This window comes from Crassostrea angulata, chromosome 4 (genome assembly GCF_025612915.1).
Source record: "Crassostrea angulata isolate pt1a10 chromosome 4, ASM2561291v2, whole genome shotgun sequence".
In the NCBI taxonomy this organism is placed as follows: Eukaryota; Metazoa; Mollusca; class Bivalvia; order Ostreida; family Ostreidae; genus Magallana; species Magallana angulata.
This window is the reverse complement of record NC_069114.1, coordinates 21,198,992-21,226,661: the sequence shown is the minus strand read 5'-3', so window position 1 is coordinate 21,226,661 and position 27,670 is coordinate 21,198,992. Positions and strand designations below refer to the sequence as shown.

The 27,670-nt window shown below is 34.2% G+C and overlaps 2 protein-coding genes across 2 annotated transcripts in view; both read right to left on the bottom strand.

Moving 5' to 3' along the window:
* LOC128180323 (structural maintenance of chromosomes protein 3-like) overlaps nt 1-16,154 on the bottom strand; it is a 33,205-nt gene extending 17,051 nt beyond the window's left edge. The window contains exons 1-6 of the mRNA XM_052848344.1: nt 16,012-16,154; nt 4,906-5,106; nt 4,386-4,559; nt 3,954-4,094; nt 3,792-3,836; nt 3,429-3,542 (exon numbers count right to left, since the gene is read on the bottom strand). Of these exons, the coding sequence (XP_052704304.1) occupies nt 3,429-3,542; nt 3,792-3,836; nt 3,954-4,094; nt 4,386-4,559; nt 4,906-5,106; nt 16,012-16,092 (756 nt within the window). The 5' untranslated portion in view covers nt 16,093-16,154. The remainder of the gene's footprint in view (nt 1-3,428; nt 3,543-3,791; nt 3,837-3,953; nt 4,095-4,385; nt 4,560-4,905; nt 5,107-16,011) is intronic.
* A 4,379-nt stretch (nt 16,155-20,533) lies between these two features.
* LOC128179983 (tetraspanin-33-like) lies at nt 20,534-27,359 on the bottom strand. Its single transcript, XM_052847716.1, has 7 exons — nt 26,252-27,359; nt 24,134-24,334; nt 23,615-23,788; nt 23,221-23,361; nt 23,060-23,104; nt 22,697-22,810; nt 20,534-21,827 (listed from the first exon to the last, which is right to left on the bottom strand). Exons 1-7 carry the CDS (start codon nt 26,330-26,332, stop codon nt 21,756-21,758), a joined length of 828 nt encoding a protein of 275 aa, XP_052703676.1. The 5' UTR covers nt 26,333-27,359; the 3' UTR covers nt 20,534-21,755.
* Between the last annotated feature and the right edge of the window lie 311 nt (nt 27,360-27,670).

The window sequence follows — 27,670 nt, the reverse complement described above, 5'->3', positions numbered from 1 at the left end:
AATGAATTAACTTGAGACACAAGATTGGTCAAGGTCAAAAATTATGGAGGCGTGCACTCCTCCTCAATACCATCTACCTATGTTCCAAGTTTGAAGCCTTAATGTCAAAAGCTATCCAAGTTACCACCCAGACAAAATTTAATCATTTTTTTTTTAATTTGACCTTGAGTAAAACAAGGTCAATGTCAAATATTAATCAATAGTACACCTCAGTGTATTATAATTAATCTTTGTGTAAAGTTTGAAGTCCTTCTGTCAAAGAATATTTAGGAGGTAAACAATGAAGTTTTTTTCTAATTTGACCTTGAAATATAATTTTTAGGTCAAGGTCAAAAATTTTGGTAAGGTTGAACTGGACTATATACCATCTATGTATGATACAAGTTAAAAGATTGTATGATTAAGGAGTCTTGTGTTATGGTCCGGACTATATATTTTATAAACGCTTGACCTTGAAGAAGATAATAAGTCAAGGTCAAAAATTTTGATGGCGTGCACTTCTTCTTAATACCATCTACTTACGTTCCAAGTTTGAAGTCTTAATGTCAAAAGGTATCTAAGTTATCACCCAGACAAAATTTAATTATTTTTTCTCAAGTTGACCTTGAGTAAAACAAGGTCAAGGTCAAATATTTATCAATTGTACACCCCAGTGTATTCTAATTGTTCTTTGTGTAAAGTTTGAAGTCCTTCTGTCAAAGAATATTTAGGAGGTGAACAATGAAGTTTTTTCTAATTTGACCTTGAAATATAATTTTTAGGTCAAGGTCAAAAATTTTGGTAAGGTTGAACTGGACTATATACCATCTATGTATGATACAAGTTAAAAGATTGTATGATTAAGGAGTCTTGTGTTATGGTCCGGACTATATTTTTTATAAAACGCTTGACCTTGAAGAAGATAATAAGTCAAGGTCAAAAATTTTGATAGCCTGCACTTTTTCTTAATACCATCTACCTATGTTCCAAGTTTGAAGTCTTAATGTCAAAAGGTATTTAAGGTACCACCCAGACAAAATTTAATTATTTTTTCTCAAGTTGACCTTGAGTAAAACAAGGTCAAGGTCAAATATTTATCAATAGTACACCTCAGTGTATTATAATTGTTCTTTGTGTAAAGTTTGAAGTCCTTCTGTCAAAGAATATTTAGGAGGTGAACAATGAAGTTTTTTCTGATTTGACCTTGAAATAAAATTTTAAGGTCAAGGTCAAAAATTTTGGTAAGGTTCAACTGGACTATATACCATCTATCTATGATACAAGTTAAAAGTTTGTATGTTTAAGGAATCTTGTGTTATAGTCCAAACTCTATTTTTTATAAAATGCTTGACCTTGAAAAAGAAAATAGGTCAAGGTCAAAAATTTTGGTGGCGTGCACTCCTTCTTAATACCATCTACCTATGTTCTAAGTTTGAAGTCTTAATGTCAAAGGGTATTTAAGTTACGGCTTGGACAAATTTGGATGAAGAAGAATAAGAAGAATAAGAAGAAGAAGAAGAAAGTCGACAAAAACAATATGTCTCCCCTTTGAAAGGGGAGACATAATAAAACCCGCACACAAATTAAATAATAAAATATCATTCATTCTGAGATTTGACTCTGCATTGTAGTTCTAGTAAAACAAATATGACTTTGTGAAACCAAAAGTTCAGTGTGTTTTGTAGAGTATTTACATGTATACATCAAAATATTTCATAAAAAATAACAACTAAGGTGTCATGTTGTTGATGGATATATGACATTTAAGCATTCCTCTTTACTTAACGACTTTAGAATGTCTTGACTTTACTGCATAGCTGTATCACCGGAGTACCTTTATGTGCTCCATCTCAACATTTGATCCTCAATTTGCCTTGCCAGGAGATAGGACAAAAACATGGCAATCAGCTGAAAATAGGATATAAAAACATATCTCCATATTAAATGTAATGAAATAAAGCAATAAGGTACATATTCAATAGAATCATTTTTTTTGTTGATGCTAGTACATGTACTAGTAGATGTATTACAAAATGTTCCAAAGCTAAGACAGCAGCTGAAAAGTTTTCCTTTGAGGTTTAAAATCTGGTCAATACTTTAAAGTAGGGTTCAGCTTCAATAATTAAAGGATTTTGCATTAATTTCTGACCAATAACTACTGGTATCAGCTTTCCACAGATGACATGGATATAGATTACCGGTAGTTAAATAGACAATTCATTTTGTTTTGGGGTACAAATGAAGCTGCCCTCAAATAGTACAGTACTTGCATTCATTCTCTTCATTACAAAGTTTATAAAGATGTAAAAAGTCAGAATTGAAACATTGCAATTCATATTTTACACCTTATTCCAAGAATACTTCCTGGCTTTTATTTAGTCATATACAGGTAACTCTCGATACCTCGAAGTTCATGGGACAGAGGAAAAACTTCGAGGTTTCAAGAGTTTGAGTTTTCAAAAGTTCGGAATTTTCCGGGTTGACTGACGGGTTGTAAAATTAGTCTTACCGGATGTTATGATTAAGCCATTAATTTAGTAATAACATTACGCACGTGCATAAACGTTTTCTTTTCGGTAAAATATACAGAACTGGATGTTTTTAAAACTAAATACAAACAACTATTGAATAAATTCATAATTATTATTTATTTTATGCATCATATTAAGACAGGATTGCTCAGAACTACTGTACTGCGAGGTGATCGACATGTCATAAATGTGAAAGCTGAGTAACACCCATTGTTGCCACTGTACGGGTCCTTCACCAGCTGTAAGAACTTGTTTAGCAATAATTATTATAATGACAACAATGCTGATAAGCATAATTTTTATAATTTTATAATTCAAAAATTTGACCATGGCTCAATATCATCGTTTCGTCTCAATTAATTTTTCATTTTCATTGCGTCTCCAAATTATCGTAAAACAGTTGGTGTTAATTATAGACTACATGTAGGTATCGGTATGGTCAATCATCAAACAATTATCACCTTGCAGGACAAGTGTCGCCTGAATAAACAACCTGTGACACGGGTCCCGCTTCTAATGCCTTAAGCCATTTAAATGACCAAGTATGTGTTAATTAGGTATAGCGCTTGGAGATACACGGCGACTTCGATGTATCAAGAGTAAAAAACTATAGATTATGAATAACCAGACTGCAGTTTGACTTCGAGGGAACAAGGGTTTCGAGAAATCAAGAGTAAATTTGCTTAGTTATATAGAGAAAAAAATCGGGACCCTGGACTCACTTCGAGCGATCAAGAACTTGGAGCGATTGAAGTTCGAGCCCTTGAGAATTACCTGTATTGCATACCTGTTGGTGTAAAATATTCTGTTACAGGGTATCTATTTATCTTGATAAATTTTAAGCATTTCTGTTACAAGAATCATTTGTCATCACTTTTTGGAGGTATTGGTACGGTTAACTGACAAAGCTGATAGTACCAGCACAAAACATATTCCAATTGCGATTCCTCCCATAATAGGCAGTTGTGTCTCCTCCAGACCAAGGACAGCATCAATACAGCCAATGGAGTAGACCAGTGAGGAGTCGCCTCCCTGTAATTATATTTCATGACAGTCAAAAATATTTTGTCACAGAGCCACCCATTAATTCATCATTGCTTAAGTTAACTGATCTTAATAACTAAATTTTAATCAAGTAAATGTACGTTTATTTTCTATATACATCATTTATGTTATGAAGACAAATAAGCATTTCTTTATAGGACTTTGTTACATAGACATGGTTAATGCATTTTGATACTATTTTCAAATCTATCAAATTTTGTCTCTTGAAATACATACCATTTTAAGAACTCCATTTCCACATAGTATGTTTGGAATTCCAGCCTGAAAGTTAAAATAGAAAGCTCTCTAGATATACAAATTAAAAGAAAACCTCTTTAATTTTCACCAAACTTGAACACATATTTGATAAAAGTTGTTTTCTGTCATAAGAGTGCTTACCATCAGTGTGTCCTGTACTTTACAGCAGGAGTGGGGGACACTACAGGCCAGGGGGCTGGGGTTATACCTCCCATCACTGGAACAGTTGTAGTACTGGTTCTTGTTCCAGTCCCTGTATGTGTTAACTCCACAGCAACCAAGCTGTCCAAAAAACAAGGCAATGTAATACAACAGAAAGTAATGCAAAACTGTACTACTGTAGATTCCTAATTAAATGTGCAAGGTATTTTTTAATATATAATATGCATAAAATCACATTAAGTACCTCTTGAAAAATTAAAAATCTTGCTTTTTTTTCAAGAGTTAAATTTATGAAAAAGTTTGGCATTCAATATTTATCGATATTGATAAAACCACAATTTGAAACACAACTGCAAAATCACACAATAAAGTTCTTGCACAAAATACATCATTTATTTAGAATTTGGGTACCTGTTCTTGTAACCAGTCAATGGTACTCTGTTTATCTGGGTCGTCTTGGTAGGTAATGATCAGATTATCTTTAAGTAGAGAGGTAAACCTCTGTCCAAATTTGTCTCGGAAAACAAAAGCCAACACAGCACCAACTAGCAAAACCAGAAATATCAGCAGCATGGCAAAGTAGTACTGAAAAAACCCCAATAATAGTTTAATTAATATAAGATGTCACCTAAAACAGTAGCAGCTGATCAAAGATAATAATTAAATGTGAAAATACAAAATATTTTAAAATTTCCAATGCAGGGATGAAGTCCCCGTGTCTGCTAATACAGCGTATGGTATACCCTGCATATTTGTCCCATAAAGAAAGAGAAAACTTCAAAATATTTTGCCTCCTGGTATCAGTTTGCACAATAAAAAAAAATAATTTAATCACAAAAATGATTAGCAAATGCAAGATTCAATTGAGGAAGTTAATTAAAGTTTATTTACAAATGGTCAATATTAAGTGAATGTTTTCAGATACACTTACAAATTTCAAGAGGTAGACATTTTCCCTGAGAGCACCGATACATCCTGCATATCCCAGGATAAATATAACAGCTCCCAGGACTAGGAAGATTATGGCAAGATCAAAGATGACATCATATACTGATTCTATCTCTTTGCTGTAATATTTCTGTTTCTCTAAGTAGGCCCAGATTCCAATGCCTATCAATACACCTCCTGAGAGCTAGGAAATAAGGAAAGGAAAGTTTTATTTAGGTTTTATTTTATAATCATATTTAAATCTTATACATTGTATTTAAAATAGGTTAAATTCGTTTGGTAGGCAAAAAAAAATAAAAAATTGACGGAGCTATATAAACAATGGATATATGCCATGTCAGTGAATAGTTCAGCATATACCAGTAGTTCCCAACTTAAGTTGCAGGGGTCCAGGGTTCAATTCCCCATTAAGCCATATATTTTCATTGTGCATGTGACCACGCCCGGATGTCTGGTACATAACTAGGCGATGGTGCACGTTCATTTGGGGAATTAAGCTCAAGGGGGATAAGTAAATCAAGAATGCACAAAGTCCAAATGGCAGGATATAAGAAAAGTTTATTAAGATTGAATGTTAAATAATCCAATCTACACATGCAGATAACAACATTAATGAGCAAGTCTTGTTCCTAACTGTAATTTAGAGAAAAGGGCCCAAACAGATGAATTAGAAATTTGTCTCCTAACACTCTACATGATTTCCTAGCTTCGCCCTACATCCTTTCAGTCCGAAGTCTCAAAGCTAACTCTCTCTCTCTAAAAGAACTAATGTACAAGAATTAATTTCTCTATGAATTGCCTAAGGTAAAGTTGTCACTTAGGGTTAATCAAATAATTAAGTTGTCAGTGTCATCCCTTTGATGTGAAGAAGTCAAAGTGGTTTTGTTTACTCTAACTAACACCTATGAGTGCCCAGTGCCATGAGCAGTGTCACTGACAATTAAGGTAAGGTTTGCGGTTACAGGGAGATAACTCACACATTTTCATTGTGACGTAACACCAACTACCCTTTATTTCAGTTTTGACGTCAAAATTTATATGACGTCATAATTGATTTCAGGTTTTTTTATTTTGCGGAGTTTCTTAGTTTCAATGAAAATATAAGAGGACACAAGCATTTTATCAATTTCCACGAAAACGAAAGCCGCATCATATGGTTTTGAATAAGTGTTTTAGAAACATCTGGCCCCGAGGTTATAAAACTTTTTTCATACTCGTACTCATACTCATACTCCGTACTCCGAGTATGTGCTCCACTGAGTACGACTTTAAAAACCGAGGTTATAAAAGTTTTGGAGTACGTTCTCCGCTGAGTACTATTTGGAGTATGCTCCAAAAGCCGATCGATGAAATTTTACGTCTCTGAAGAAAGACATAGAACGGTAATTCATGTAAATAGTCCTGGCATGTAGGCAAACTGTACATGTATTCAGATTATTTATTTATCAACAAAATGTAACTCATTATTTACATGTACATATTACCTTCTCCATCTGCAAGCATGGAGATTAAGTATAATTATGTTGTAAGGAACGATATGAATATAAAAGAAAGAAGTAAGAATTTACACGGATATGAAGAGAGTATTTCAACATAGAATTTAGTTCGATATATCTTAAGTTTTCCTGGCTTTTATACGATTTTGATATTTTACATGCCAGGAAAAGGTCAGAAACGACGCCAATACAAAACTGGAAAGTCACTGCCCCCAAGTGGATATCTCTTAAGATATTTAGTGAGCAGTCCCTGTATTAGGGAAAACAGGGAAGAGTTTAATTCAAAAATAGAAACATATACTTGGGAAAATCACAAAAATACTGAGAAATCCGTTTATTTTCACACTCATATAGTATACACTAAGGAAATTATATGGGTATTCCAATTTAATTGCAGCATACTTAGTACTATATTTGCCTTTTAAAATTCTTGTGAGAAAAAAACATCTAATATCTTGAAGGGGTGTGGTGGGGGTGGGTGTTGGAATTGCATCAATGAACATATGCCAAAAGCCAAAGACACACGTAAAGTTTCTCATTTTAATATTTTTGGGAATGTGCACGAGAGTTTAAGAAAATTCACTAATTGAAATATTTTTGAAATTTCCAATTTGAGGTCCACGTTAAACCGAAACAACGTGTTCAAGGAAACTGTGTTCTAAAGTTGCTGTACCCCTTTTTGTGGGGTTTTATTGATGGTTCAAGTTTTTCTCACTTAGTCAAGGCTTGAAAATGAATTTATATATACATACTGTGTCATTTTTAATCTTAAGTAACGTCCATTGATATTTTTGAGCAAGCCTTTTCCTATTCATCTTTAAAATTCGAAATATATGTGTTAATTTTGATGCATTTGACATAGATATTTGGTTACTTTAGATAAAAAAGGAATAGCTATATGAATTATCTAAATAGTTACTTGCTAATAAAATTAAACAATTTAACAGATGAATATTCCCACAGCTAAGCTATGTAGAGAAAAATCTCTCACATGAAAATGCGAAGAAGCTATTTTAAGTAGTACATGTATTTTCAATCGATTGCATAGAATAACAATAATTCCCATCAAATCTCTCTCTCTCTCTCTTCTCTCTCTCTCTCTCTCATAAATTCTAGCTTCTATCATGCGGGTTATGATTAATTTAAGTGTTTTTTTTTTTTTTTTTTTTTTTTTTTTTTTACATAAACAAGCTTTTAATTAACTGTAAATTACCCGAATTCTGAAGCAGAATGTATACGTCGATCATACTTAATGTTTTTCCATAACGGTGTATTTAAGAATAAAATTTGATGTCATAACACCAAATTTTATTTGTAGAAAGATACTAATATAATACTTAAGACTATGGGGTCACCGGGACCCATCATCCTTATATTCGAGCGTTTATAATCAAATGTTAAACCAAACAATGCATTTCACCTTACGTATATTTGACATGTCTATGCTCTCGATGTTTTAATTCGAAATAAATAATAAAGATCGTAATGTAGGTGATGTTCCATGGTAAAATTTCTTTAATATTTGGAAAACAAAAATCAAATACTGGTAGATGGTTCGGAATGGATACTCTACCTTCCCGCAGTAAAATTAAAAAGAAGTTGCGGCCTATATTAGACAAAAAACACACATAGATCTCTGCAGCTACATGTAGTATGTATGGTCACCTAGGAAGCCAAATATGTACGTCATAATTTTAAAATTATTGCCAATACAAAACTTAATCAAAGAACTGAAGTACTGACGGGAGTTGATTTTACCGATTATCATTTATTTTAAAATCAATTTATCTTGCATGGCAATTAGTTTCTAGTTTGTATTTGAATTACGCACTTTTTTATAATATGAATTTTTAGACTTTTCCGACAAGATTTTCGAGAAACCCCATTTGAATCATGCTGTGTGATATTTAAAGATATATATCAACTACTTGTATGTATTAGTTATCGAAACAATTCTAAAAATTGTATGGATCCAAGCACTATTGATATCAAACTCTAGTCTCGTTTAACTAGACGCTCGACTGTCTCCGTTATTAACCGACAAGCAAGAGAGCCCCCTCTCTGCTTGTCGCAGATTTTCGGAGACAGCCGAGCGTCTGGTTGAACGAGACTATATTAACTCTGTCGTAGGAATATATGAGACTACAAAAATATCTAAATTGTTCGTAATATATAAAATTTGACTATTTTCAAAGTGTTTATAGATAAGTTTCCTTGAAAAACAATGCTTCAACATACATTACATCGATATTTTTTTTCTATTATTTTCAAGAACTTAGTCTTGTCAGCGGTGATGATTTGTGCTTAGGTCCAAACACTGTTTCACTTTCGGTTTGCAAGAGTAACTGCATAGGAGAGTTGATTAAAATCAACTCCCAAAAATTCGAAATATTATCTTTATGTTTACATCTAACGCCCTTTAACCTGCGTTTTAATTACTTACTGCTGATTCTTGATTACTTTCTTTATTTCCAAGTAAGATTGCTTTTTTTTAACTTTCAAAATAGGTTTTTATTATCGATATTTCGAGATAAAAAGAAATGAACCTTGTTCAAAATTACTCTAAATTTCACAGCGTTTTTGACACTACAGAGGAAAGGCGATTTATAAGCCAATATTTTCCACATGCAGACAGTAACTGTTTTATGGAAATTTAAAAAAAAACCAACAATCGTATAGATAAACAACAGGAAGTAGGATTCGCCCCCCCCCCCCCCCCACTCACACACACACCAACACCAACTCCTCTTAAAAATATTTAGTTCCAGGGGGAGATCCTGAATGTGAAGGTAGAGGGGGCGTCAGTATAAAACAGGGAGTCTGGAGAGGCCGCTTTGTGGCCTCCAGATGGTCCAGGGCAAAGTCTTGTTGGTGACCCAGGGGGCAAAGCCGGCACCAGAAGCTCCAGGATTCTAGAGATTTTGTAGGGTAAAAAGGAAGTCTTTAAATAGACGTTTGAGATATTTCTTCTCGTGATTACCGGTGTCATAGAATATTTTGAACCCCGCGATATATTGAACCCGGGTTCAAAATATGGCTGCGATATATTGAACCCCCCCCCCATAAAATATTGAACCCAGGTTCAATATTTTATGGCCGCGATATTATGAATCCCCCTCTATTTTTATTGGTATTGGAGAGGGGGTTCAAAATATTATGGCTGCGATATTTTGAACCCCCTACCTTTTTCCAATTCCCATTGGATGGGGGTTCAAAATATTATGGCCTCGATATTTTGAACCCCCCTCCATTTTTCATTGCTTTTGGAGTGGGGGTTCAAAATATTATGGCCGCGATATATTGAACCCCCTACCTTTTTCCAATTCCCATTGGAGAGGTTGTTCAAAATATTATGGCCGCGATATTTTGAACCCCCCTCTATTTTTCATTGCTATTGGAGAGGGGGTTCAAAATATTATGGCCGCGATATATTGAACCCCCTACCTTTTTCCAATTCCTATTGGAGAGGGGGTTCAAAATATTATGGCTGCGATATTTTGAACCCCCCTCTATTTTTCATTGGTATTGGAGAGGGGGTTAAAAATATTATGGCTGTGATATATTGAACCCCCTATTTTTCTACAATTCCCATTGGATAGGGGGTTCAAAATATCATGGCCGCGATATTTTGAACCCCCTTCCATTTTTCATTGTTATTGGAGAGGGGATTCAAAATATTATGGCCGCGATATATTGAACCCCCTACCTTTTTCCTATTCCCATTGGAGAGGGGGTTCAAAATATTATGGCCGCAATATTTTGAACCCCCCTCTGTTATTCATTGGTATTGGAGAGGGGGTTCAAAATATTATGGCTGTGATATATTGAACCCCCTATTTTTCTACAATTCCCATTGGAGAGGGGGTTCAAAATATTATGGCCGCGATATTTTGAACCCCCTTCCATTTTTCATTGCTTTTGGAGAGGGGGTTCAAAATGTTATGGCTGCGATATATTGAACCCCCTTCATATTTTCCAATTCCCATTGGAGAGGGGGTTCAAAATATTATGGCCGCGATATTTTGAACCCCCCTCAATTTTTCATTGCTATTGGAGAGGGGGTTCAAAATATTATGGCTGCGATATTTTGAACCCCCAACCTATTTCCAATTTCCATTGGAGAGAGGTTTCAAAATATTATGGCAGCGATATTTTGAACCCCATAACTATTTCCAATTCCCACTGGATAGGGGATTCAAAATATTATGGCCGCGATATTTTGAACCCCCTACCTATTTCCAATTCCCATTGGAGAGGGGGTTCAAAATATTATGGCTGCGATATATTGAACCCCCTACCCTTTTCCAATTCCCATTGGAGAAGGGGTTCAAAATATTATGGCCATGATATTTTGAACCCCCTTTATTTTTCATTGCTTTTGGAGAGGGGGTTCAAAATGTTATGGCTGCGTTATATTGAACCCCCTTCATATTTTCCAATTCCCATTGGAGAGGGGGTTCAAAATATTATGGCCGCGATATTTTGAACCCCCCTCTATTTTTCATTGCTATTGGAGAGGGGGTTCAAAATATTATGGCTGCGATATATTGAACCCCATACCTTTTTCCAATTCCCATTGGAGAAGGGGTTCAAAATATTATGGCTGCGATATTTTGAACCACCTCTATTTTTCATTGCTTTTGGAGAGGGGGTTCAAAATATTATGACTGCGATATTTTGAACCCCCAACCTATTTCCAATTTCCATTGGAGAGAAGTTTCAAAATATTATGGCAGCGATATTTTGAACCCCATACCTATTTCCAATTCCCATTGGAGAGGGGGTTCATAAATTTATGGCTGCCATAAAACCCTTCTTATTACTGGCTATTGGAGATCTAGGGGTTTCAAAATTTAATGGCTGTGAAATTTAATTATAAATAATAATGCCCCCCTTCTTTTATTGCTTTTTACCCCCCCCCCCCCCAATCTTTTCTTCCCCAATCTTTTCTTCATGCATATACAGAATTCAATTTTTTTTTGGGGGGGGGGGGGTATGATTGTGCTTTTATTGTCAGTCTGTAATAAAACATATTATGAATGAAAATCATATTGTTTTTGGTGATTCTTTTTGTTACCAAGAAAATAGGGTATCCTTGGAGGTTACTCTAAATGGTAGTCCCCAGGTGGGAGAAAAAGGGGCTAACACCTGTGTACTGCGTATACACACTGGTGGTAGCTAGGTAAACATTAATTGGCTCCCTTCATAGCTGACATCAGCCTGTATAATATCCCTGTTATGTAATACAATTTGGGAATTGTGAGTTTCTACTGATCAATTCATTTGAGACCGCATCTGCCATGGACTTGGAAGAGTACCATGATAAGAAGGGTTTTCAATATATCGCAGCCATAATATTATGAACACCCTCTCCAATGGGAATTGGAAATAGGTATGGGGTTCAAAATTATGCTGCCATAATATTTTGAACCCCCTCTCCAAAGGGAATTGGAAATAAGTAGGGGGTTCAATATATCGCAGCCATAATATTTTGAACCCCTTCTCCAATAGCAATAAAAAATAGAGGGGGTTTCAAAATGTTGCAGCCATAATATTTTGAACCCCCTCTCCAAAGGGAATATTTGAACCCCTTCTCCAATAGCAATGAAAAATTGAGGTGGGTTCAAAATATCGCAGCCATAATATTTTGAACCCCCTCTCCAAAGGAAATTGGAAACAGTAGGGGGTTCAATATATCGCGGCCATAATATTTTGAACCCCCTCTCCAATGGGAATTGGAAATAGGTAGGGGGTTCAAAATATCGCGGCCATAATATTTTGAATTCCCTCTCCAATAGCAATAAAAAATGGAGGGGGGTTCAAAATATCGCGGCCATAATATTTTGAACCCCCTCTCCAAGAGCAATGAAAATTCGAGAGGGTTTCAAAATGTTGCAGCCATAATATTTTGAACCCGGGGTTCAATATTTTAAGGGGGGGGGGGGGTTCAATATATCGCAGCGATATTTTGAACCCGGGTTCATAATATCGCATAATATATTGAACCCGGGTTCATTATTTCGCGGTATCAAAATATTATATGACACCGGTATACTTAAAGTAATAAAATTATTTACAATTTTTAAAGGTTTGTAGATTTAAGACCTACAGTCATCAAATTCCTCTGTCTTGTAGAAATCCAAGAAACATATCCTTTTTATTTTTTTCTTTCGAATGACTGTAAATTAATCAGTTTAAAAATCAAGTTCAATGGGACAATGTAAATTAATGAAGTTTTAATAAAAGATAACTATATATACCAGCTTATATTATAATAACAATGGAAGAGTCGTCAAAACACTAGTTAGTATAACCAATTACTTAAAGGTGGGTATATGGGTGACTGGTCATATTTGAACCCAAGGACAGCGTAACCAAAATGTTTTTTCCTGGGTTTTTTTAGTTACACCATTGAACACACGCGTTTCCTTCATATTGCACAATTGAAACAGTCTAATGTAGAGAAATCCCCCAAGTTAAAAAAAAAAGATAATTAAGACTCGCAAGTTGTACATTTTCTTTGCCAGAAGGAGTATGATTTAACTTTATTTGGACAATTTTTTTAGGGCTGTGGGGGCGGGGGGGGGGGGGACGCCGGGTGCGACCTCCTTTACTCCGCCACTGATTTACCGCTTATTCTATAAAATGTTTCCCTTTCCAAGTTTTGTGGCATGCAACATAAATGATAATTGATTAATAAGTAAGTAATAGAAAGCGTTAGACTTTTATGCATCCCCCATCCTTTGTAATGTTTAGAACTAACCTACATTTTCACTATAATAAAAAAATGGACCCAGCAAGTACATCTGATTGAAATTGATTAATTATGATACATGTACATTGATTTCTTTGTTTTAAATGATGGGTATGGGTCGTATTTGACAAAAAACAGAATTCTTAAAAAGTCGAGCTATTCAACGGTAGTATTTAGTACGTAGTTATACATGTATATGTACATTAATTAATGAAGAAAACTATCTAAAAGTTATTTTGATAATCTTGGTTGCAGTTCGCCCTTACTCTTAAATTCACCTCCTTTATATCTAGATATGTCATTAATAAAATGGTAAAAACTTTCCATTTTAATTCATATACATGTAAATATGATTAAATTAGAGCGTATAATACAGCAATGTTACAATATGAACAATATTATATGTTTGCACTGCATTCTATTTAGATTAAATGTCTTGAGTACGACTTTGAGAAAGCTTCAAAGCTTACTCAGAAAATCGCATTTTTGTACTCAGCCGGAGTACGAGTAGGAGTATGAAAAAGTTTTATAACCTCGATATCTTGAGTAGGAGTACGATTTGGAGCACGGAGTACGATTTGGAGTACGAGATCGTACTCAAGAAAGTTTTATAACCTCGGGGCCAGATTACACATATTCTAAGATACGTTTTTCCTGAAATCGGTGGACTTGGAAAGGTTTCAAATAAAATGTTTTCGTTTACAAAATAGTAGTCCAAAATTATGACTTTTGTTGCATTTTATTCTATTTTTAGATAGTTCATCAGAAATTAATAAAAGTGAATCATGATATTAATAGTGATATTATTTTCGAACATTTTAAGCATAAATAACCCCCATAATAGTCACATATAAAATGTACATATTTTCACGAAATTGTTTACATTTCATCAAAATGAAAATTGGAAATCATGAACTTTGACCTTTTGTAGTTATAAAACGGGACGGGCAAAATTCATTTGAATTTCATGAGAAAAAAGACTTTAGTATAGTGAACAAAATGGTATGTAACTTTGGTACAACCTCTAAAAAATGCAAGCCGCAAACCTTACCTTAAGATTAACAATTACTGTGAAATCACTAAAGGGAATTAAGAAGTAAACAACAGCTTGGACAACCTTTAGAAATAAATAATAAGGAATGCTTTAGATGTCAATAAGGAATTGCTAAGTATGGGAACTTATAAGATAAGAATAAAGTAAAATAAAGTAGACAATGAAAATATATGCTAAAAGTTATCAAAAGTGAAATGAATGTCATTTCACTGGTGATAGTGCATGTGGTTTTCTGCATATTCATATTACCTTACAGATTGTGTTGAGGCCTTCCTTATTCAGCCAATACAGATGATTAACAAGTCCTTACAAGGTGAATTTAGGCCAAGTCTTTAGGAGTGATAAGGAGAGAGGGAGGAATGCAATAGTTGGTGGCTATGATGGACCATGGGTGTCAGCCTGTTTAGCTCTATCAAAGGTACAGCTTCTGAGTCAACGGTTTCTGATTCACTCCAAATCTTCTGCTCTTTGTGTAGAGAGAAGCAGATCAGAAACCCTTAACTTGGAACGATGGGCTACAAATTACAGTGATACTACAAACAGGAATGTATATACCGGTACTATAGTCTGTCCCAAGATATTTATGCAGCACATTTGGACGATTTTTAATAAAAATAAACATACCTGTGAAAGAAGTGCAATTGAAATAGTTGAAAGGGATAATCTCCAAGATAATTTCATTGACACATTATCATCTCTCTCTCAGAAAAATTCACAGGGACAAAAAAAGATTCCTTACGGAGTTTTATAATGGGGAATGTGTACATCTTTTCTCCATTCGGAATACACTCACAATACATCGCACAATTTTTCAACGTTATCATCTGGGCTTAAAATGCTGCAATACAATATCCCCGTAGACATCACTTTTTTTAGCATTGTATTGAAACCTGATAAGCTAACAGGGGCGTTTCGACTGAGAAATCTTGGAAATTTTTCATACTTTTGAATGGACATCAGTTGAACCTCGAGGTATTTAATACAAATATCATGCAATTAAGCAAAATGTAAATCCAGGATATATTGGAACAGAGTATAGAATGTACGTCCCTGGTACATATTCTATTTATATTCATTTATAGTGAAATTTATTCCATGGCACTACAACACACTGGCGTCGGAAGCAAATTGAAAGTGGGGGGGCTAGACTAATCCTCGGAAATATTGAGAAAAAAGTAATTCCCAAAATCATGGAAATCCTAATCCGTGGGGGGGGGGGGGGGGGGGGGGGGGGGGTATACCTATACTTCCCGTAAAAAACAAAATTACTTACCCAACAATTTTTTTCCCCAAAATCATGAAATTCCTATTCCGTGGGGGGGGGGGGGGGGGGGGGGGGGGGGGGGGGGGTGGGTGGATGCTTCTGAATCCAAATTTTCAATCTTTCAAGGTAAATTTAGAAACAATAATCTTTCCTGCGAGAAAAAGTGGGGGGGCTGAACCCTCTATTATGCTATGTTTCTAATGGTAAGGTATAAATTGGCAAAAAAAGTGGGGGGGCTAAGCCCCCCCTAGCCCCCCCGGTTCCGACGCCTATGCAACAGTACTTGAACAATATTTTTCAACAATCAGTGAATGAATCAGGTTTTAAAAATTTCATTAATGAAAACATTTTTCAGAGAACAGACAATCATATAATGTTAAGATTAAGTTTTCTCGTATAAAAGGCTTCACAATATATGCAAAGTAGTCTAGGTTTAGATTTCATCCTACACTGCTACAGTCCGACGGGCATGTCAAAGTCTAACCAGCTAACTAACAGTAGCTCAACGACAAAATACTTACCCAACACAGAAAGTTGAAGGAGAAAAGAACGTATTTTACAAAAGGGCAAACAAAAGAGTCCTCTGGACCACAGCAAGGCATCTTTAACGACAAAATAGTCCTATCTGTTTCCACTATTCCAGTTTAGCTTTTTGTTTTTCACTCCATCAATTAAGAGCATTCCGAACTCGATTTTTTTAATGGATTTAAAGCTCGCCTGGATCTATACAGTATCCGCATAGTATGTTCATTTACAGATTCCTATATCTATAAAGACTATAGAGACGATTGTAGATGATCAACGTAATTTAGGTTTTAAAAATATAGGCCTAATAGAATATATCATTTTTAAATAATTGCTCCAAACATGTGATACAATCATAAGGTTTACAGGCCTCACTACTCACCTGAATATTTATGACACGCCCTACTAAAATCAAAGTACTGAAAGTAATGGAAAGCGCTAAGCCGGGAAGAAAGTGTTAAATCATAGACAGTCTCTTCTGCGGTATATTTTAGGGTATATCATTAAATTTAATTAAGTCTTTAGCTCACATCTTATCATACGTAAAAAGTAGCGTGTTCCAACATAATTTATTTTAAAGGGTGTTGTCATGGATGCCGATTCAAATATGTCACAACAGTATTTTATCTTAGGTCACGTCAAAAGAGGGCTGAGGAAAAATAATTTCCGATTTTTCCTTCGAATTTGGTTCATTTCCACCTGCGACAAGGGATAACCTTTTATGTAATGAAAAAGCATGTGTAAGGTGTCTGACTATCCAACTTTTGTAATAATGTAAGATCATTTGAATTTTTTATGCATGTTGTTTTTTTAGGGGAGGATTGATGAAAAGATCTTGATTTGTGGTCTTGTGCTTTTCAAGCACACGTGTAATTTCGACGTAACAAACTCTCACGCCTTGATGGATGCACTAGTGTTTATGCCAAGTTATTCCAATCATTGTTTAACACCTAATACACAACCAAATGCATTTTTCCCCCAAAAAATTCTAATTGGAAAGAAATCATCATCATGAATGTGATATCTTTTGGAGCACCCATATCCGATATACGTGTGTATAATAATAATATTCATTAAATGAATTTATTCCCAATTTAATACTGATAGAACAAATGTATCTGCATGTAGGATAACTTGAAGATATGTTTTCCCTACTGCATAGTTATGAGTTCTCCCAAGTTAGAATTCTCCAGGGTACGACTTTTCTAGCATCCTCCAGTAGGTGGCGGTATTTCGGAAATGCGAAATCGAAAGTGGAAGTAGGATCAGAAATCTGGCGACAAAAAAGCGCTGCAGCTATGCTTAGCGCTTTAAAAATATCGAAAATCCTGGATACAGTATGTGTTTTTATTTTTCAAAGACTTAATAGGTTCAGGAAAAATTGCATTATCATTAACATCAAAGATCTTGTGAGCCATCATCATAATGTGTCAAGCCAAAAACATCCAGCTCATTCTATACGTGTACGAAAAAAAAGGTGGTGTTCAAAATTTTTATTTCAGATCAGTGAAGTCCAATTTACATTCAAAATGATTTTTTAAAAAGATGCACATTTACTTCTTCGTTACTAATATGTTACTTCTACTGACTGACATTTTTGTAATGTCTTCTTTCAGGGGTGTACTTTGATCGGGGTTTCTTCTCTGTGTCCACTCAGGGTTTAGTTTGGGATTTGACTCTGGGTTCACTCTGGGTCCACTCTAGTAAACCCAGAGTAAACCCTGAAAGTAAACCCAGGGTTAAGTTTGGGTTTACTTTCTGTTAGGTTGGGTCTGATTGGTACATTAAAGATTTTCTAAAATTAAATACATTTTTAACTATGGGTGCTTTCCATTTAACCAGCATCGCCGGATTTGCCGGGTTGCCTTCGTCGCCGATTGCTGGAACGCGCGTCGCCGGCGAGCGATTGTTGCAACGCAATATACCGTTGCCGATAATGAAACAATATGGCGTCAATGTTATCATATTCTACAAAACTAGTATTTCTAAAACTACAATTTGTCGTACTACATTGAAATACATTAAAACTGCAAATAGCCAACATTTTTGGATCAAATTTTAAGATTGGTATCAGTTTTAAGCTGCAATCGTCATCGTTGGATCATTGTGACGTTGCCAACCGTTCCATTAACGTCGCCGTTTCCCGATAACGACGCCGGCGAGGCAATGTAAATGGAAAGCGCCCTTTATGGCCATATTAACCCCCACCCATGAGCCTGAACCCCTGACCCAGAGGCCATGAATTTTACAATTTTTGTAGAGGGCCTAATGTACATCACAACCATGCATGCATTATGTTTATTTTCCCCTGTTGTGGAAGTATAGAGCATGATTTTTAAAGTAATATTAAATACATTTTCACTATATAATATGGCCATATTGCCTGCATCCATGAGCCTGAACCTTTGTTTCAGGGACCATAAATTTCACAATTTTGGTAGAGGGCCTCATAGACATCATAACCATGCAAATAGGCTTTTTCAACATGCCGGGTGTTGTTAATTAATAAATGTCATAATTTAGATTCCTTTCATTGTAGAAATGCTTCAAATTCAAAATAGTATATACCTACATGTATCAGTTTTCAAGATGATCGAAGTTTAAAATGTAAAATGAATGGCAACTGATGCAGACCAGAGGCAATAAGTCACCTGAGTGACAATAAAGGTTAAAAAAAACTATAATGGTAATTCAAATAAAAGGAAACTCATTAGGTATAAATAAATTTATTTATCAAAAGTCTTTTAAAATCATATACAAATAGTTATTTTCATCACAAAACATTTCAATACAAAAACTTTAAAATGGCACCAACTTTTTACGGGTATTTCCTTCCTTCTTTTAACCAATTCTCTTTGAAAGTTAGAAACTTTCACTATATTACACAAGCAGAATCATAAGCATTCCCCAAATTTTGTTATGCAATTAAGTAAACATATTTTGTTTACTGTTTTATTCATAGAAATATTATTTACTGTAAACAATTGGTAAAACTGCTGCAAATGGACCTAGCAGTTTTAAGTGTCTGATCTCTTGCTTAATTAGTACTCACCTAGAGTTTGATGCAAAATGATTGCAATTTGAATTAATCATAATAGCAGTAATTATAAAATAAGTTGAAAATTTCACCTTTTTCTAATACAGTAAAATTGCACATAAACATGTATATTGCATATCATACTTTGCATATATGTCAATAACTTCCTTTATGTTTTTACAAAATTGATCCATCACCTTTTTGTCAAGCATTATGTATATAAAATACATGAAAAATACCTAATACATGTACCACACACTAAACTAGCAACAATTAAATCAAGCCAAAATACAAGAATGTATCAAAAATTTTGTACCGGGTATATCCTACGACATATTATCATGATTTTTCCCCCTAGTTTAAAAGTTTTTCATCTTTACAAGGAATTCACACAGGCTTTACAAAGACTAGTTTCTTCAGGAGTTTGAATATCACAGAAAAAATGGCAGTAAGAAAAAAAAATCAAATCTTATAGATACGTAATAGTGGCAACTATTGCAGTTTGAAATACATACATGTACATGCATGTATCCAAAAGTTCAGCCACAGCACTATACATGATGGACAATAACAAATTTTTAATATTGTTAATTTGAATTTATAAAAACTAATATTAAAATCATATGTGTACATCATTAAAAAGTAAGTTAAACACCAATAAACATCAACACAAAAAAAATCAAACAAAAATAATTTCTGAATAGGGAGCACACATAAACACACAACAAAAAATCAACATGTTACAAAATAAAAATTTGTAAAGACCCAAGGAAATTGTAATATCAAGAGAGATTCAAGGTTGTGGAAAAAAGATGTACAATATATTAAGAGAATAAAAAAATATATACAACTTCCAAAATATACTTTAACATGTAAAGTAAAACTTGTTGCATTTAAATTCTTGTATGGTTAATATAACATAAAGAAAACAATTCTTTCTAGTTTCTGTCACATTGGACCATACTTGCTTTGAGACAAAGCATTGCACCAGAAAACCAGATATAAAGTAAACCTCCTAAACAATGATTTGTTGATAGCATTTATAATAAAAATTCTCTCCAGCTATCAATTTATAGTTGTTTTGACATTTGCGATCTATCAGATTTTAGATTTAAAGACTTATATGCATCATTCAAATTACAAACTTCCTATATATCAGTGCTGCCATCACCGTGAATATGAATACTTCATTCATTATTTCTATCTATATATATATACAACCAGACATAAGCATAATATTCCTGATGCTAACCAAAAGATAAAAAAACACCCAACAAGTTACAAAAATGTCAATTGACAACATAACAGACTTCATAGCAAACATGCGCGGATCTAGAGGGGGGGTCGGGGGGGTCTGGAAAATGAAAATTTATTAAATTTAGATAGTAAAATTATCGCGAAAATATGCCTCGGACCCCCCCTGGCAAACACAATTATCCTTCGGACCCCCCCTGGAAAAATTTTCTGGATCCGCGCATGGCAAATATAGGCATTAAAATAAATAAAACACCTGAAAGTTCAACAATTAATATCATACATACCCAGTATTCACTTTATCAAAACATTTTGTATAATTCTTATTAAACAAGTTTCTAAGGCAAGAAAAACTGTAAAGATATGTCTGCAGATTCCCTTTACAATGTAGAATAAAAGGCAAAACTGTCATGGTATTAAAAAAAAAACAACAAGAGGAATGTACAATTATTTATCAACTGACAACTAAAACCAACTTAAGTTTTAAATTGGTGACTGGCCCAACAGCTAGCAATCGCTAGAATTAAAACAAGTGGCCCATGAAACTTTACAGTCTGGGTCACAGCAATTTTATGCTTTAACAAAATTGTTCGGACTTGTAATCTGAAGAGTTCCCAAAGGGGGCCCCCAGGGGTCATGAATTTCAAAATTAATGTAAATCTTCCCCTACCAATGCTACATACCAAAAATAGCCTGAAGGTTTCAAGGAATAGTTGAAAATTTAAAAATGTTTGACCAATGACACCAACTGGCAAGTTATATAGCAATGGATCACCTGAGTGACTAAAGAAGTTAAGTATAGCACCTGTAGTATACCTTCAACCAAGTACATGTCAGTCCGTTTTGATTACCTCAACTTTGCATACTTCAGAAAAAAAAAAATTACAATATGGCACCAAAATACTGCATACTACATTAAGTAACAAATAAAATTAAAACAAAAATAAATATAAACAAAACACCAACAAATTACAACATGATCCCCATATATACATTTGAATTGGTATTGTACTGTATGCATTCAAATGTTGGTTTTTTTTTTTAAATCAATGAGTGCATTTGACCGTCTCCCTCAAAAAATTCTTCTCTATATAGCTAGAGCACCTCTGTTTTATATTACAATACATGTACATTAAACAAACAATAAAAACCGAACAAAAATAAAACCCACAAACAAAGTGAAAAAAAAAAATATCACTATAAATTCTGAGATTCGACTTTGCATTTTAGCTCTAGTTGAACAAATATGACTTTGTTAAACCAAAAGTTCAGTGTGTTTTGTAGAGTATTTACATGTATATATCAAAATATTTCATAAAAAAATTACAATTAAGGTGTCATGTTGTTAATGGATATATGACATTTAAGCTTTCCTCTTTACTTAACGACTTTAGAATGTCTTGACTTTACTTCATAGCTGGATCACCGGAGTACATGTAATTCATTTCCTTATATGCTCCATCTCAACATTTGATCCTCAACTTGCCTTGCCAGGAGATAGGACAAAAACATGGCAATCAGCTGAAAATATGAAAACATATCTCCATATTAAATGTAATGAAATAAAGCAATAAGGTACATATTAAATAGAATCATTTTTCTCCCCATATTGATGCTAGTAAAAAAAAAAAAAAACTGAACTTTATTTATTTTACAACGATTGATAAACAAGTTCTACAACTTATATTAATATCTCTCGTTGGCACGGATGTTAGCGCGAGGGGGTCATTGGTGTGGGAAGAAGCCGGAGTACCCGGAGAGAACCCACGTGTCCAAGCGGGCGACCGCCATACCCTATCACATACGACCTCTGTCGATCACGGGGATCGAACTCGGGTCGCAGCGGTGAAAAGCGAGTGCATTGTCCACTACGCTACCTGGACACCTTATTGATGCTAGTAGATGTATTACAAAATGTTCCAAAGCTAAGACAGCAGCTGAAAAGTTTTCCTTTGAGGTTCAAAACCTGGTCAACACTTTAAAGTAGGGTTCAGTTTCAATAATTAAAGGATTTTGCAAAATTTCTGACCAATTGCTACTGGTATCTACTTTGCACAGATGGTGTGGATATAGATTACTGGTAGTTAGACAATTCATTTTGTTTTGGGGTACAAATGAAGCTGCCTTCCAATAGTACAGTACTTGCATTCATTCTCTTCATTACAAAGTTTATAAAGATGTAAAAAGTCAGAATTGAAACATTGCAATTTATATTTTACACCTTATTCCAAGAATACTTGCTGTCTTTTATTTAGTCATATATTGCATGATGTAAAATATTCCGTTAAACTGTATCTATTTATCTTGATAAATTTTGAGCACTGTGACAAGAATCATTTGTCGTCATTTTTTCAGGCATTGGAATGGTAAACTGACTAAGCTGATAGTACCAGCACAAAACATATTCCAACTGCGATTCCTCCCACGATAGGCAGTTGTGTCTCCACCAGACCTAGGGCGGCATCAATACAGCCAATGGTGTAGACCAGCGAGGAATCGCCTCCCTGTAATTATATTTCATGACAATCAAAAATATGTTGTCACAGATCCACCCATTAAATCATCATTGCATAAGTGTACTGATTTTAATACAAGTGAAATTTTAATCAGGTAAATGTATCTTTACTTTAAATATACATCATTAATGTTCTGATGACAAATAAGCATTACTTTACAGGACTTTGTTAAATAATGGTTAATGCATTTTGTTACTTTTGTCAAATCTATTAAATTCTGTTTCTAAAAATTCATACCATTTTAAGAACTCCATTTCCACATAGTATGTTTGGAACTCCAGCCTGAAAGTTAAAATAGAAAGCTCTCTAGATATACAAATTAAAAAAAACCTCTTTAATTTTCACCAAACTTGAACACATATTTGATAAAAGTTGTTTTCTGTCCTGAGAGTGCTTACCATCAGTGTGTCCTGGACCTTGCAGCAGGAGTGGGGGACACTACAGGCCAGGGGGCTGGGGTTATACTTGCCCTCACTGGAACAGTTGTAGTACTGGTTCTTGTTCCAGTCCCTGTACGAGTTCACTCCACAGCATCCAAGCTGTCCAAAAAAAACAATGTAATACAACAGGAAGTAAGGCAAAACTGCACTACTGTAGATTCCTTATTAAATGCATAATAAGGTCATGAGAAATATCCCTCGTAAAATTAAAAATCTTGCTTTTTTCAGAGTATATTATTCATAACAAAGTTTGGCATTCACGATTTTATAGAATCACAATTTGAAACAAAACTGCAAAATCACACAATAAAGTTCTTGCATAAAATATTTTTTTTGGGTATAATTTGGATACCTGTTCTTGTAACCAGTCAATGGTACTCTGTTTATCTGGGTCGTCTTGGTAGGTAATGATCAGATTATCTTTAAGTAGAGAGGTAAACCTCTGTCGAAATTTGTCTCGGAAAACAAAAGCCAACACAGCACCAACTAGCAAAACCAGAAATATCAGCAGCATAGCAAAGTAGTACTGAAAAAAAACCCAATAATAGTGTAATTAATATCAGATATCACCTAAAACTTTAGCACCTGATGAAAGAAAATAATTAAAAAAGAAAATACAAATTATTTTAAAATTTCCAATGCAGGGATGAAGTCCCAGTGTTTGCAAATACATGGTATGGTATATCCTGCATATTTGTACCAAACAGAAAAAGAAAACTTCAAAATATTTTGCCTACTGGTATCAGTTTGCACAATAATAAAATTCTTAAATCACAAAAATGATAAGCAAATGCAAGATTCAATTGAGGAAGTTAATTAAAGTTAATATACAAATGCTCAATATTAAGTGACTGTTTTTAGATATACTTACAAATTTCAAGAGGTAGACATTTTCCCTGAGAGCACCGATACATCCTGCATATCCCAGGATAAATATGACAGCTCCCAGAACTAGGAAGATTATGGCAAGATCAAAGATGACATCATATACTGACTCTATCTCTTTGTTGTAATATTTCTGTTTCTCTAAGTAGGCCCAGATTCCAATGCCTATCAATACACCTCCTAAGAGCTAGGAAATAAGGAAAGGAAATTTTTATTTAGGTTTTATTTTACATTCATATTTAAGTCTTATATCTAAAATAGGTTTAATTTGTTTCGTAGGCAAAAAAAAATTGACGTAGCTATATAAACAATGGATATATGCCTGGTCAGTGGATAGTTCAACATATACCAGTAGTTCCCAACTTAAGTTGCATGGGTCCAGGGTTCAATTCCCCATCTAGCCCTATATTTTCATTGTGCATGTGGTTTTCTGCATATTCATACTACCTTACAGGTTGTGTTGAGACCTTCCTTATTCAGGCAATATAGATGATTAACAAGTCCTTACAATGTGAATTTAGGCCAAGTCTTTAGGAGTGAAGAGGGGGGGAGGGAGGAATGCAATAGTTGGTGGCTATGATGGAATGCTGGAGAATACGTACCCAGGAGAAAACGTACCCAATTTATAGGGTACGTTTTCTCCAGGTATGGAAATAATAAGTAATGGTTTTCATAGATATTCTTAAATGAAATAAAATAAAATATACAATGAACATTTGTATCATTTGTTGCTGTAGTTTTTAAATGCATAGTCACCATGGTCACGTACTTAAATTATTAAGACAATAATTTGTAACATACACATACACGAACGTGGCCTGAGCAGTTTAATTAGTCGACAATTAATCCACCATAAACGAAACAGTTAAATAATTAGTTTTTATTGCAATCTCATTTGGAGAACTAAATGATGAGTATCTCAAGAATTCGATATCGCGTTTTTTAAAACATTTTTTTGAAAATTATCTATAAAACAAAGTTGCTTAATAAAACAAAGTCCAAGTCTTTTAAATATTTGTTTGATTCATATATATGGAAACTACTACGAAATGTAACATTCAACAGTCAATTTGCTTCCGACGCCACTGACATGTATAATGTGTGGAGAGTGAATATTTCTACCTCCTGCGCGGAGAGGCAGTACATAATATTACATACATGTAATAATAACTTCTCAGGTATTTAATTTATTATCACTATAATTAAAATCAGGGGATCTCGCATAGAGAAACTCAAATCGGTAAGGCTACCGATAAATGGATAATTAGAAGAAGTAGACTGATAACACTTTATGACAGGTGATTATTACGTACTAAAATAAAAGTTGCTACAATTATTATAAAGATATCATTCATAAAATGAATATATTTCTATACATCTATGCATTGAAATATGCATTAAATAGCATTTGAAAATATTTAAAATGTCCAAATTATAAAGTATTAAATATATTTATCTATCACTTTCTTACATTTCTGTATATTTATTATGCAAAATAGTATTTAAAAGTATTAAAAACTATTAAGTAGTATAATTATAATTTTCATAGGGTACGTTTTCTCCAGGAGAAAACGTACCCGGGTACGTTTTCTCCTGGAGAAAACGTACCCTAGAGATTGGGTACGTTTTCTCCTGGGTACGTTTTCTCCTGATACCCTATGATGGACCATGGATATCAGCCTGTTTAGCTCTATCAAAGGTACACCTTCTGAGTCGATGGTTTCCGATTCACTCCAAATTGAAGCAGATCAGAAACCCTTAACTTGGAAGGATGGGCTACAAGTTACAGTGATACTACAAACAGGAATGTACGTCCTTGGTAAATATTCTATTTATATTAATTTAATGAGATTTATTCCTTGGCATTACTGGAACAATATTTTCAACAATCAGGGTTTAAAAAATTCTTAATGAAAATATTTTTCAGAGAACAGACAATCATATAATGTTAAGATTTAGTTTTCTCGTATAAAAGGCTTCACAATATATGCAAAGTAGTCTAGGTTTAGATTTCATCCTACGCTGCTTCAGTCCGACGGTCCTGAGGGCATGTCTAAGTCTAACCAGCTACTAACTAACAGTAGCTCGACGACAAAATACTTACCCAACATAGAAAGTTGAAGAAGAAAAGAACGTATTTTACAAAAGGGCTAACAAAAGAGTCCACTGGACCACAGCAAGGCATCTTTAACGACAAAGTACGTCCTATCTGTTTACAGTTTAGCTTTTGTTTTTCACACCATCAATTAAGAGCATTCCGAACCCGATCTTCTTTTTGGATTTAAAGCTCGCCTGGATCAGTACAGTATCCGCATACTATTTATTTACGGATTCCTAGACCTAGAAAGACTATAGAGACAATTGTAGATGATCAACGTAATTTAGGTTTTAAAAATAGAATAGAATATATCATTTTTTAATAATTGCTTCTATATGTGTGCTACAATCATGAGGTTTACAGGCCTCACTACTCACCTGAATATTTATGACACGCCCTACTAAAAATTATCAAAATCCTGGATACAGTATGTGTTTTAATTTTTCAACGACTTAATAGGTTCAGGAAAAATTGTATTTTCATTAATATCAAAGTTCTTGTGAGCCATCATCATAATGTGTAGAGCCAAAAACATCCAGCTCATTACGTACATGAGAAAAAAGTTGGTGTTCGAAATTTTTATTTTAGATCAGTTAAATCCAATTTACATTCAAAATTATTTTTTTAAAAGATGCACATTTACTTTTTCTTTACTAATATGTTACTTCTACTGACTGACACTTTTGTGCAGCTTTAATCCACAATGCATTCAAAGTCACAATACACCCCTTGCATGCAGACAGTAAATTAAGTCAGAGTAAAATTTAATCTCATTGGGAGATATTGAGGTCCAAAACTGGATTTCTGATATGCCCTATCTTTTTTCCTAAAATCTTGGTTCAAGGTGATTGCATGCTTTTAAGCCACAAGCACCGAGAGTAAAGTATGAGACAGATTGCGCTAATAGAGAAAATATGCTCAAGACAAGTGATGTCAGATGGACAAACTGATCACTATATTGTGTGCAGGTAGAGGTGGGCCCTGATAAGTTTACATAAAAATCATAAAACTAAAATAATGATATACACTCCTGCAGGGTAAGATAACACACTCGGGTTCAAATGGTTAATCATTGTGGCCCAGAAAGTGCCTTATCATTAAATGAATGGAAACTTGATTATTTCAAATAAAGATGACTTACTTTGTACTTTAGAATTGGTAGAACAAGAGTTGCCACATGTTTTTAATGTTGGGGGTACTGAGGCATACAACAAAGAAATAACATGCATATTGATTCATACATTTATTTTTAAGTAGTGAAACATACATTCAACCTATGATAAATGTTCAATATGTATATAAATATACAAATACAACTTTCATATAAAGAAAATGAAATGTTTAATGACTCTCTAACCCTTTGAGATACCTTCCTGTCTAAGCATATAAATGTTCCCTGCAAAAGTATAGTTTGACAAATACATA